A 14,452-nucleotide genomic window follows, 5' to 3' on the forward strand; every position below is an offset into this window, starting at 1 on the left:
ATTATATTAATAGAAGTATTACAAATGCGTAGTATGTACAAAGGATACTCGATCGGTTTGCCTAAACCGTGGCGTGCGGTAGCGCGACTAGCACAAGAGTGAGTCTCTTCTATATCGGAGCACGGCGTGCTCCGACACACACATACGCACACACATACTCCATCACTCATCATACCAACTTAGCTGTGTGTGTATTATACATGACAGCTTGTTCGCTCCGCGTGCCGCTCTCATACGTACTACGATACACTACACTTTCCGCCTTTTTTAAGATTTGTTTAGACGTGGAGACCGACGCATTGGTACATTACTTTTCTTTTGTTTAACAATTTGGTCGATGTGTCTCTTAGCTAACGCATGATCAGAGTCTCTAATAACATATGTAGACGGAGATACTTTTTTTATTACTTCTCCAGTTACTCTTTTCTCACCTCGAACGCGATGGTTATCAAACAATACGGTGTCTCCCACAATCACATCATTTTGTCTTGTACCCGGTTTCGTCATTATTTGCGCTCGCTGTTTTTTCTCTACGTGCGCTGCTACACTGGTTCTCAGAAGGTCAAAACGAGTGCGCAAGTCTCTGTTATACATGAGTTGTGCAGGGCTTTTCCCTGTAGTACAATGTGCTATGTTTCTATAATCGAATAAGAATAAGTTTACAGCCGATTCTGGCGTCTCTCCCCCTTTGATGATTTTCGTGACTTTATTTTTAAAAGTGCCAACGAAATTTTCTGCCGCGCCGTTCGTCGCTGGGTGATACGGCGGTGCAAAACTATGGTTAACTCCATTGCCCCGTAGAAAATCTAAGAATATATCTGCTCGGAATTGCGGTCCCCCGTCTGTTACCATATGTAGTGGTAACCCGTATTTAGCGAATATGCTTTTTAGTACATTTATTAGTTTAATAGCTGTGGTATTTGTATTTTCCTTTTGTATTGCTAATGGCCAGCATCCAAACGCTGCAAGCCATTGCCTGCCAATCAAAATTGGACCATTGCCTGGCAGCACATAACAATATAATGTGCATTTCTTCCCATTGAATTCAGCTTTTAAGTTTTTTATTAGGCCCGACGCGTGTAAGACTTTATTGTCGTATGTATGCAATTTGACATTTGTTTCCGTTAATACCTCGTCACGAAAATATTTTTCTTTTTCGGTTTCTGAAATCACGGTCGCGTACGTGCCCGTGTCAATTTCCATATTTATTTCTTTACCGTTGATTGTAACATGTAATTACGTACATCGGCTCGGCGCGCGCGCTTTCATTGCCCATACTCACACTCGCATACATACTTTTGTCGTCGGTCTTGAGGCAGAAGAACTCGTTGGTGTGCGACGGCTCCTCTTCCTCCTCCTCCTCCTGTAGTTCACCGTCGTCCCCTACCAGCTTGTTTACGCCGCCCCTCGTTGTTCCGTGCTTCTTGAGGCATACCTTCTCTAAATGCCCCTTCCCTTTGCAGTAGCCGCAGCATTCATGTTTATGGTGGCATTTGGCGCGCACGTGATTGCGACCGCCACAGCACCAACACTTGATGTCCGGCCTGTTATGATTTTGGGTATCGTCTCTTTTGTCTGCTCCAAAATGCGGCTTGCTTGGTGGCCTTCTGCTGTTATATGGGTTCGCCGTCTTGCTTTCTTGCTTCAATGCAAACATATCTCGTTGTGTGTTTCTCTTTTCGAGCGTGTTTGCTACACTTGACGCGTTTTTCACCGCTGCTTCTCTTGCGATTGCTTCTTTTAATGCAGCGTCAAACGTGAGTTTACTCGTTTTAAACAGTTCAACTCGCGTTGTATCATCGCGCATTCCAACGACGAACTGATCTCGCAGTGAGGTTTGCAGGTCGCTAAATTCGCAATTTAGCGCTAATTTCTTTAGCCTTGCCGCGAATTCGGCTACTGATTCGTTGATGTTCTGCTTGGCTTGGTTAAAGGTGCATCTTTCCATCAACTCGGAAGGCTTCGGCGTAAGATGATTTGTCATCATTTCAACTAAATCCGCGTAGCTTTTATTTGCTGCTTTTTCCGGCGCGCATAAGCTTTTTATTAGTTTATATGCGTCGTCGTCGAGACGCGAGAGTAACTCTCCCGCCTTGTCTTCTTCTTTTACTTTCTTCGTACTAATTCGAATATCTAAGCGTTCTACGAATATTTCCCAGTCACTTGTATCCAAACAAAACTCTAACCTTGCCTGGTTATTCGACATGTTGCTGTCTGTATCAGAGTCGGACACCGAAAAGAAAGACGCGTCGTCACCCGATGTATCGTCTTGTTGATTGTTTTGATTCGTGGTCTTATTCGATTCTATTTCCGCGTTCGTGATTGTAGGCTGTTTCGCGCTTGCCGCCGAAATTTCTTCTTTGACGATAGCTACCACCTTTTTTCGGAGATTCTCGAACAATTCGGTGTCGTTGTATGGGATGCCACGTGTCTTTAACTCGTTTTTTAATTGTTCCGCGTTTAAATTATATACCCATCCAACTTTCTTTTTCTCTTCTGTATCCTTGTTATCACTCATTTAAAGGTTAAGTCACTTATAAGTATTATCTTGTTCACTGCATTCACACTTAAACGTGATGAAAACTTTATTCTTAACCTCAAAGTTTTCGTTATATGCGTGCCTCGTAAGCCTGCACATGCATTCGGTTTTTTTTTTTCACCTTTGACTCTGTATTGCGCACCGTTTGTTCTTTTGTACAACCTGTTTTCTCTAACACGTGCTCTCACTTATCACTTGCACGCGCGTTTTCCAACATCAGACATCCTCGTCGCCAATTGTGATGTATTCAACTAATACGATTAATGAGTGAAACACTTAGGTTAAATGATAAAGAGATAATGGTTTATTATATTAATAGAAGTATTACAAATGCGTAGTATGTGCAAAGGATACTCGATCGGTTTGCCTAAACCGTGGCGTGCGGTAGCGCGACTAGCACAAGAGTGAGTCTCTTCTATATCGGAGCACGGCGTGCTCCGACACACACATACGCACACACATACTCCATCACTCATCATACCAACTTAGCTGTGTGTGTATTATACATGACAGCTTGTTCGCTCCGCGTGCCGCTCTCATACGTACTACAATACACTACATTTTCGAGGAAAATATGCCGTTGCATTTTGGAATTTCGTTAATTGTCCGACAAATTGATACGTAATGCGTAAGAACGAAATGACTCGCATTTGTTTAGAACGAAACCCTTGCATTGGTCTCTACTTCGATACGAAAATCGTACTATTCTTATCCAGATGACAGAAGTATGTGCGAAGCACGACATGCTGAGTTATGTTAAAGGACGGAGGAAGTATGGCCGATGTTATGACAGAAGTAGAAGCATGAAGGAATAATCGTCAGGTTATGATTCATCTACCTTTTACCTGTGATTTTTCCATTTCGCGGGCGACAAAGACAGTATTTTTTCGTAAATGCGATCGCCACGCTTCACTTTCCATTTCAATTCAATGACAGTTCGTCAATGACAATAATTAGCAAAATAATATTGAGTTTGTAAACCGATGCAGAGATTTGATACTTAATTCTATACAATTCCTTACAGATGTGGTAATACAAATGTTTGATTAGTCTTTACATGTGCAATGAAATATTTTGTTTCATTCAAAATATGTACAATGCGTAAATTCGGGAATCCGTTATTTTTTGGGATCGCGAATAGTATTGCACAACAGAATTATGCACCTTCGATACTCCTCGTGTGTTAATCCGTCCACCTCGCTGAAAATTTTTTCAACGAATGCTGAAATTTACCGGGACGCGGGCATAATATTTGCAATGTTGCCCGCTACATTTCATACATTGAATAATGCGTAATTACTTTTCACTGCGTAATAAATATTCTCCGGCATTGCTTCGTGTTTGCCTTTCCCGGTTGGACTCATCTCTGTCAAACTATCGTTGTCTAAGATAATTTTGAAGAGTGCTCGGTTCGTTTCTTTCCGACTCTTGTACATAATCTCGGTGACGGCGGCCATTTGCACATTGTCAACCCACACGTCGTACCCTATGCTTAACCGTACTTGATGACAATTTAAAAATGATAATTATCTTATCAAAATTAGTGACAATTTAGTGTAAAAGTATTACCAACAGATCGTTTTCCGCTACTCGGTGCTGTTACTTTCAGGACAATTTGTAAAGTGTTCCATGACTTCGTTTGATTAACGCATTTATTCGTTTCTTTGTTTTAATTGCGACTGTAGTCGCAGTTTCATAATGTAGCTACACAACATTTTGTTGGAGACATTGAATTGATGCATTATTTACTGAAAATTTAATGCATTATGAAACGGACGCAGCATTATTGTAAATGGTGTATTTTTTCACAGATCACGAGTGCAGCACCTCGACATACAAGTTTAAATTTCTGAATCGACGTGATCTGAGATACTGTATTCGTGCGTGTACATATAATTATTTTTAATTATTTAATTTATTTATTTATTTATTCATTCATTCATTCATTCATTTAATTATTCATTGATTCAGTCATTTATTTATTCATTGATTCATTCATTGATTCATTCATTTATTCATTCGTTTAATCATTCATTTATTTATTTATTCATTTACTTATTTATTATTTTTTTTTTTTCATTGCGTATGGCCAAATCGGTGGGGAAATCCTTTATGGACCACCCTAGGTAGGGTACCGTCACTCCCAGTAGTGTGGGACTCGCCTTACGGAATACCCACTAAAACCACCACCAAAAACCGTTCCTTGCTGTCGTCCACACCCCACGGAACTGTCGTCGTACCTGTTTTTGAGAATCAAATCTCACGATTAGAACAACACGAGGCAAATATTTTGATAAAATTTAATCTAACAAACGGATGTGAACTAGACTTTTCACCATTTTCGTGACACCATTCTCGCGTTACAGAAACGCTGAAACTCAGGTTTATTTGCAATAAAATTCATTAGAGTTCAGAAGTATTCAATACGAGCCTGTAGTAAAAAGAAACTTGTATTGCATTTCACTTCTGGTCTCGTTCTGTGTTATCGTCCGCCAAAAGCCATTCCTAGCTGTCGTCCACACCACACGGAACTGTCGTCGCATCTGTTTTTGAGAATCAAATATGAGGATTAGAAAAATACGAGGCACATATTTTGATAAAATTAGATTTGACATTTTTGAAACTACAGATGCAGTTTAACGTGCATCAAAAACAAACGAATGTGCACTCGACTTTTTACGATTTTCGTGACACCATTCTCGCATTACAGAAACGCTGAAGCTCAAATTTCTTCGCAATAAGAACACCGGCACACAAAAAAAATTAAGTAGAATGTGCATTTGACCGGACCTACCTACGAGTACGTATTTTGGTCCGCTGAATCCGAATTCGAGGTCAGTTTGACCCCTACACCCCCAAAATTTCGAGAAAACTTCGAAAAACCGTAAAAATGATGAAAATCGGCAGTTTTGAAGATAAAAAAAATTTTTTGGAACTAAACTAAGCGTGATTTTCATGTATTTCGATCCACTGAATATGAATCGAAACTTTATTAAGACCACGAGCCGTTTTAAATGTAAAAAAATTACACAAACCCTCCAAAATTCCGAAAAAAGTAATTTTTTTGGTTTTTTTATTCTCGTTTTCAACTTCTGAAGACTTAATTGCTTGTGCCTGTAACCAGGGCGCCTCCACGTGGTGACGGTGGGCAACAGAACCATCTGGCAGAGTCCCTGGGTTAACGGCGTGTGTGCCGTCATGGCAGGTACAAGTGATAACTACTTTACGATGCAGGGATTCGGAAACCCAGTATCGGCGTCTGGTCAGGGTGAGAAAGCAGGCCCGCAGGCGTCGTCATCAAGCGACTGCAGCTCTTTAGAAGTGGGAAACTTGGCTACTGGAGAGTATACTATTACAAGAAGTAATTCTCATCTGTGTAATAAAAGTCCTGATTCATTTTGTTACATTTGTGGAGAATACAATTTGGAAAGGAATCGAAGATCGTTGTCTGATAAGATCAAACAAATTTATGAAGAATGTTTTGGTCTCCAAATTACTAATTTGGATTCAGCATGGGTTCCACATACGATTTGTAGTCGATGTAACATGATGTTAATCCGGTGGAAAAAAAACAAGAAACAGGAAAACTTGAAATTCACAATACCAATGATATGGTCTTCACCAACTGGTCTACAGAATTGTTATTTCTGTATGACAGATACTTCCGGGTTCACCTGGAATACAAAAAAGAAAATTGTATACGCCAATGTTTCATCAGCTATTAAGCCACAAAAAATAGAATTTGTCAAGGAAGTTAATACGGTCGAAGAAATGGATGTAGAAGAAGACGATACGCTAGTTGAAGAAAGTTCGGAAGAAGATCATTCAGAAGATGAAGAGTATTTACCTGGCGGAAAAACAAAAGACCCTGAAACGTTAAGCCGAGAAGAACTTAATGATCTGGTTCGAGACTTGGCTTTACCGAAAGATGGAGCTGAATTACTTGCGTCAAGGTTGAAAGAAAAGCATTTTTTGGCTAAAGGTGTATCAGTGACATTCTATCGAAATAGGGGAAAAAAATTTCGGAAATTTTTTATGAACGACGATCAAAATTCGGTGGTATACTGTTCAGATGTTAAAGCTTTAGTTGATGAATTGAAACCGAACACGTATAAGGACGATGAGTGGAGACTTTTTATCGATTCATCGAAACGAAGTCTTAAAGCTGTTTTGCTTCATATTGGGAATGAATTTGCGCCGATTCCAATAGCTCATTCGACAAAACTGAAAGAAACTTATGAAAATTTACAGATTGTATTGGGAAAAATAAAATATTCAGAGCATAACTGGAAAATTTGTGGAGATCTCAAAATCGCAACACTTTTTTTAGGTCAGCAATCGGGATTCACTAAATATCCTTGCTATTTATGTTTTTTTGATAGCAGAGACCGGAAAAATCACTATGTCAAGAAAGATTGGCCATCAAGATCTTCATTGAATCCAGGTTCCCATAACGTTATACGACCACCCTTAATTCAGTCTTCCAAATATTTGCTGCCACCACTACATATCAAGTTGGGACTCATAAAACAGTACGTGAAAGCTCTGAATAAAGATGGTGATTGTTTTGCATACTTGACAGAAAAGTTCCCTGCAATAAGTGATGCGAAATTGAAAGAGGGAATTTTTGATGGACCCCAAATACGATCTTTATTTCAGGATGCAAATTTTGAAGAAACAATGAACGACACAGAAAAAGCAACTTGGGTAAGCTTCAAAAATGTTTCACAAAACTTTTTGGGAAATAACAGAAGTGAGGATTACAGCACTTTAGTTGACGCATTGCTGGAAAACTACAAAAATTTGGGTTGTTTAATGAATCTCAAATTACACTTTTTAGATTCTCATCTTGACCACTTCCCTGAAAATTGTGGAGACTATAGTGAAGAACAGGGAGAACGTTTTCACCAAGACATCAGTGAAATGGAGAATAGATACCAAGGAAATTGGAGTGTTAACATGATGGCAGATTTTTGTTGGATGTTAAAAAGAGAAGTACCCGAAGAAAATCGTAAACGAAAGAGGAATCCACTACAAAGATCATTTGAGGATAAAAGAGAGCGATACAAACGAAGGAAAGTTTAGGATTCGTAAAAATCATTTCTTTCTATCTTTTTATGTCTTGTGTATTTCACAGATTTCTAGTTATTAGATATATCAACGTTATAGAGTATTTATTTTAGGCATTAAATCATGTTCAATCAATTTTTTTTCTGTTATGAATGGTAATTTTTACAATTTTTTCGAATTTTTCCAGCTTTAGAGGGTGAATAGACTAAAAAAATTAAGATGCGAATTGAAGACATGAAAAGATATAAAATTTTATCTGAATTGGACCAGAAAAAGTTTTTTTATCATGAAAACTATATTTTTTCGGAATTTTGGAGGGTTTGTGTGATTTTTTTACATTTGAAATGGCTCTTGGTCTCAATAAAGTTTCGATTCATATTCAGCAGATCGAAATACATGAAAATCACGCTTAGTTTAGTTCCAAAAAAAATTTTTTTATCATTAAAACTGCCGATTTTCATCATTTTTACGGTTTTTCGAAGTTTTCTCGAAATTTTGGGGGTGTAGGGGTCAAACTGACCTCGAATTCAGATTCAGCGGACCAAAATACGTACCCGTAGGTAGGTCCGGTCAAATGCACATTCTACTCAATTTTTTTTGTGTGCCGGTGGAATCAATCATTAGAGTTTTGTAGTGTTTAATACGAGCGTTTAATAAAAAGAAACTTGTCTGGCATTTCACGTCTGATTTTGCCAGCTCTTCGTGTCCGCCGATAGCCGTACCTTGCTTATCCTCGAGACCCCACGGGACTATCGTCTTACCTATTTTCAACATTAAACAGCACAATAAGAAAAATACGAGGTGCCTTTTCGATGATAACGATTCCTATGTTACTCAAACATCAGATACAGTTTTGTGTGCGGTAGCAAACAAAGAGAGTTTTGACGTCCCACCACTTCTGTTATATTATTTTCACACATCTGAGGATTTTTTTATTAACCCTCTAAATAACAATAATAATAATTCGTGACAGTTTCGCGTTGTCAATCATTGAAGATTTGTAAAAAGAATCATATCTCACATTTTATTCCTGGTTCCGTTGCCTGAGGAGATGCTCGATGTGCCCTCCGTTCTGCTGGACAGTGAGTGCGAGCCGTTTCCGGATCGACCCTCGCACCCGTTGCATCTCCCTAACAAGAATAGCGGCACACGCTTCGGCGATGCGGTGGCGCATGTCGTGTTTCGTTGTGGGGGCCCGTTCGTAGACGATTTCCTTGACTCTACTCCAGAACCAGAAATCACAGACGATAAGATTTGGTGAGCGCGCTGGCCACCTAACCGGACCTCTCGTACCGATCCAGCGCTCCGGGAACATGGCGTCCAGGATTGCCTTGTTCGCGTTACTGTTGTGAGCAGGGGCCCCGTCCTGCTGCCACCAAACCTGGTCCATACGGATGGGGTTTCCGTCCATCAGGCGGGGGAGTTCCTCAGTGAGTACGGTCCTGTACTTGGCAGACGTCAGATTTCCGTCGAGGAAAATGGGCCCGAGGATCCTGTCCTGTAATACTCCAATCCAGACGTGGAGCTTCCAACGGTGCTGGTTGTCCTGTTCGACGATCCAGTGTGGGTTTTCCGGAGCCCACCAACGACAGTTCTGCTTGTTGACGAGCTCGAGGTTCGTGAACAGCGCTTAGTCCGTAAAGCACACGTTCCTGAAGAAATCGGGATCCTCCTGCAGACGCTCCAGTCCCTAGCGACAGTACGTCAGCCTTCGTTCGGCATCACCTGGGCACAGCTTTTGCACCGGCTGGTACTTGAACGGACGGTTCAGCTCACGTGCGATTTTTCTCACGGATTCTCGAGGAACCGCTGTAGGGAATTAATTACTTCTTTTAGAAAGCACGAAGAGACAATTATCGCATTGACCCCTAAATATACGTTGAATTTGTGTCCAGAATTGTTTCGTCTCTAATAAATCTCACCCAACAGAACGAGGTATGACTTGGTAATAAAATTTCGCATCAAACCGACGGGGAAATATCTCGCTGAACTGACGAGTCAATAGATTTTCGGCTTAATTACAATTCACCTGAATGAATGTAAAATAACTTGATTAATGAGAATTAACTGAATCACTAAATTCAACTGAAATGTTGAGCATTAACTGAGACACAACTGAATTACGGAAAATTAAATCAAGTGTATTCAAATTACTTTGGGTTCATGCCAGAATTATATGTTTACAGAGAGTAAAAATTATATAAAAATGTGAAATCAAGTAGAGTTAAGAAAAATAATTCGAATTAATTGGAAATGCGATAGAACGAATTCAAAACTTTTCAACCTCACTTGAATTAGTGTGAATTATCAAGAATTAAAATTTATGAATTGAAACGAATCAAGTTGAATTATATGAATCTACCTCACTTGAAAGAATTGATTTCAAATAAGAAAATCAAGTTAACTACATTAATTTATTCAGATTAATTCAACTCAAACAATTACCGTGTTACTCAAATCTCGAATTATTTCCCCCTCGCATGAAACGAACAGTTCAGGTTGCCCGCGCACCATTGATTTTAATGTGAATAACTAAAATACGGTTAATTCTGGTCAGTTGGAAATTTCTGGAAACGCCGGAAGCAATATTTAACCCTTCATGACATGGGTTATGAGATTTTCTCTCATGCTCAACGTAGATCTCAAATATCTTTTAAAATTCAAATGGAAAGACTACTTGAAACTTTTTGTATCTTCCTATAATTTAGTTTTCTAGATACACATTCACTAAAAACTGTTTTTTTTTTAAATCAAAATTGCGAGAAAAAATAATTTTTTGGAGAACATGAGATTTTTTCTCATGGCCAGAGTAATAAAGGGTGAGAGATTTTAGCTTTCGTTTTTTTTCGGCCTAGTTCGGGTCGTTCCGTAGTATGCGTCCGCCATACTTGTTTACATGATACATATACCTAAAGAATAATTGTGCAATGTTGTGCTGTGTTATCTGCTTTTAAAAATGTAAAATTTATAATTTAATTGTTGATATTCATTAAATGAATATTATTAAAAGGTGTTAAATAAACGTAAGTCAATGTTTTTGTTTTATATATAACCCTGACAAATACATTTTATGAGTACTTAGATCTAAGTTAGTTTGCATTGTGAATATTCAAGGTTGTACATTTATATTATTTTTTTCCAGTCAAAAATTGTAAATGATGAATAGAAGAACAAGAAAAGACCAAGCAGAGTGGTTACAATGCGAACGAGAAGTAGATTCTACTGATAATGGGTACGATTCAAACAGCGAGGATGATAATGAAGCGTTCAACGATTCTGAAGAGCAACTTAGTGAATCAGAATATTCTGATAGCGACGTTGATAAATCTTATGATGATTCCGATGTTCACAATAACAACAACAATAATAATGATAATAATAATAATAATAGTGGTAGTGATAATAATGACAGTGACGAAGATGAAGAAGATGGAGAAAAGCTATTAGGAAAAGACAAAGTAACTAAGTGGTCTACAAAACCTCCAAATCAAAAAAAAAAAAACTCCTCAACACAACATTGTACTTCGTCTGCCCAACGTAAAAAAAAGTGCGCAGTCAACTACAACTCCATTAGATTGTTGGAAATTATTTTTCCCGGAACACTGTGTGGAAGAAATAGTTAAGTTTACAAATATGTATTTGGAAAAGAAAAGGCCTAACTATCAAGACACTTCATCAGTACACCCGACTACTATTGAAGAAATGCATGCCTTCATTGGATTACTTTATGTTCTTGGATTGTACAAAGCATCACATTTAAATCTGAGAGAATTTTGGACTCTAGATGGTACTGCTCCGGATTGTATCAGAGCTGTTATGAGCTTGAATCGTTTCCGTGCACTCATGGCTGCTATTAGATTGATGATCGTAATAATCGAGAAGAGAGAAAAAAAACGGATAATCTTGCTGCTGTTCGTGAGCTTACGTCGGGATTCATTCAAAGATGTGCAGAAAATTATTCAGTTGGCGCATATACAACGATTGATGAGATGCTCGAGGGCTTTAGAGGAAAGTGTAAGTTCAGACAGTACATCCCTAGTAAGCCTTCAAGGTATAGGATTAAAATCTATTCCTTAGTAGACTCTAAGTCGTTTTATACGGTGAATATGGAGATATACTGCGGCAAGCAGCCACCAGGTCCTTATGACCAACCAAACTCATCATTTTATTTGGTGAAGAGATTAATAACACCTATATCTGGGACTGGTAGACACGTAACGTGTGATAACTTCTTCACGTCTATTCAATTGGCTGAAGATCTCTTAAAAAATCATAAAACAACGTTTGTTGGAACTATTCGAAAAAACAAACGAGAGCTTCCACCTGAAATTGTAGATGTGAAAAAGAGAAATCTTTGTAGAAGTATGTTTTTATTCAAAACTAATTGTACGCTTGTCTCGTATGTCCCAAAAAAAAATAAAAATGTACTGTTGTTATCAACGCTTCATCATAACTCTGAAATTGATAAAGATTCTGGTTTCAAACTAAAGCCTGAGATATTAACTTTTTACAATATGACCAAAGAAGATGTTGACGTTGTCGACGAGTTAAAAGCCAACTATTCTGTAGCACGCGAAACGGACAGGTGGCCTATGGTAATTTTTTTTTCTTTCTTAAACATTGCTGCAGTAAATGCTCAGATTATTTGGTCGCAGAATACACAAGAGAAAATGGAACGTCGAAAATTTTTAAGACAATTGAGCGTACAGCTGATTCAACCACATCTAGTTACTCGAAGCAAAGTACCAAATCTCTCAGCTGATCTAAGAAACACGATACATAAAGTGGGCAACATACAGGTTCAAACAGTTGAAACTAACTCAACAAGGCAGGTCTGTCGATTTTGTCCACGTCAAAAAAATAGTTATTCAAAAAAATCTTGCTCTGTTTGTGGGTTGACTATTTGCCTCAAACATACTACTCTTCTCTGTCCACAATGTCCCTGACTTTTGATGATGGTGACTCATTAGTGTTGATAAGAACTATATGACATACATTATCTATTTGTTTCAAAAATTTCACAAATGTGTTACTAATTTTTATAATTCCCACCCAGTGTTTATTATTATACTTTTATGACTAGTCCATGTAAACGTGATTTTAATGTAATAATTGCTAGTCTACTACCAAATTATTAATTTATTTAATAATTATAATTCATTTTGGTAATTTGTAAGTCTTACAAAGACATTTATGTACTAAGATTTAATTTTTGTGCAATTTATTACTTAAGAGGACTGTTAATCTTGAAAAATAAAATAACTACTACTTTTATTTTCAAGTAACACAATAAAATGATAATCAATAATAATATTTGTTTCTATTATTTTTTTTTTAATTGATATTACTTTAATAATAAATTTGAGCAATTATTTTACCTTAAAAAACATTGAAAATTATAAATAAATGATATTTTCTTAAGAAAGCTGTATTTAAAATATACTGAGCGCATGCGCAGAAGCCATGAGATTTTTTCTCATGGCCAGAGTAAATAATGGCAGTCAAAACACCCATGTCCTGAAGGGTTGAAAAATCATCTAATCACGGGGTCGATCTGAAATTGATGAAAACACGAAATTGAATTTTTTAGCGTTCTCACAGATCCTGGAAAAGGTTTGGATATTCTTCACCCCGACGCGGATACACGGAAAAATGTTGCACGGCAATTGGCAATTTTATAGACACTATTGCGTCAAAAAAATTCAAGAAAACCAATAATAGAGAGTGTTGAAATTAGCGAATTTGGCACGGAATGCCCCATACGTACATCTCAGAATAAATTAAATTGAGAAAAAATATAACGAAGAAAAAAGAAACGTACGCAGTGTCGTCGCGAGGCGTCTGAGGCTCTGTCTTCCGTTTTCCTGGACGGCGTGTTCCACCGCTGCTCGGACATGGCCATCCCGCACCGGCTTGATGCGCTGCTCTCGTGCCCGCTACAGCACGCCGTGCTCCTGCTCCGTTGCCGCCAGCCTAGAGATGAAGTTTCGCATACTCGAATCATACATTGTTGCGAAGTTTCACAAGCATCGGTTTCTTACAGGAAAAAAATTGACGTAGCCGACAGTTATGTCGAATAAATGTTTAAAATATATTATTCAGGGCAATGCGCGCAAGCTGCATAGAGTTCCAGTGCAAATTAACACGATTATGCAATTCTGAAAATTATTTCATTGCGAACATCGTACCTTCGAAAGGACTGCCTCGACGGTGGCTGCCCGTCCTCCGGGAATCGCTCTCGGTACATCCTCGCCGATCCTGTAAAGTTGTTCCCGGTCTCCGCTAGTATCCGATGCATTCTGGTCGTCCGCACGTCCCTGTCCATCTTAATCTCTAATTTTCTAGCAACAACTATTCTAACAATACAGCTACAGTAACTCAACGTTGGTAAAATTAGTGGTAAAATAAAAATATTCTTCAACAACTAACTACGCTACAGTTGAACGTGTAAAATCAACAACACTCACAACACTTCACGGTAACTTGACGATCAAAAACGTAATGCGAATATTTAAACGATTAAAAATACGTGTAATGCTACGAATAAACGTGACAATAATCTTGATTTTGTGAAAGTTTTGGGTAGAACTATGATTTCGGTTGGTGATGCTTTGAGCGAATCTTAGCGTCTGTTTGCTGAAATTAGCGCGAAACAATGCCAGATCTTCGATTGTCATTAAATACGCCTGACGCGTCGAGCTGCGTCCGTTGGTTACAATAATTAGGATATCGTACGATCCCGAATGTATTCATTTGTTATTACACGCTGCTGTCCGACAGTTCGTGAAATAACCAACAGACGCAGCTCGGCGCGTCAGGCGTATTTAATGACAGTAGTGTATA

The 14,452-nt window shown here is 38.4% G+C and overlaps 1 protein-coding gene across 1 annotated transcript; it reads right to left on the minus strand.

The window, feature by feature from the left end:
- Positions 1–267: 267 nt before the first annotated feature.
- LOC138190912 (uncharacterized) lies at positions 268–2,518 on the minus strand. The gene is made up of 2 exons (XM_069135702.1): positions 1,297–2,518; positions 268–1,001 (listed from the first exon to the last, which is right to left on the minus strand). The coding sequence occupies exons 1-2, from the start codon at positions 2,516–2,518 to the stop codon at positions 268–270; spliced, it is 1,956 nt and encodes a 651-aa protein (XP_068991803.1).
- Between the last annotated feature and the right edge of the window lie 11,934 nt (positions 2,519–14,452).

Source organism: Neodiprion pinetum, chromosome 1 (genome assembly GCF_021155775.2).
Source record: "Neodiprion pinetum isolate iyNeoPine1 chromosome 1, iyNeoPine1.2, whole genome shotgun sequence".
Classification (NCBI taxonomy): domain Eukaryota; kingdom Metazoa; phylum Arthropoda; class Insecta; order Hymenoptera; family Diprionidae; genus Neodiprion; species Neodiprion pinetum.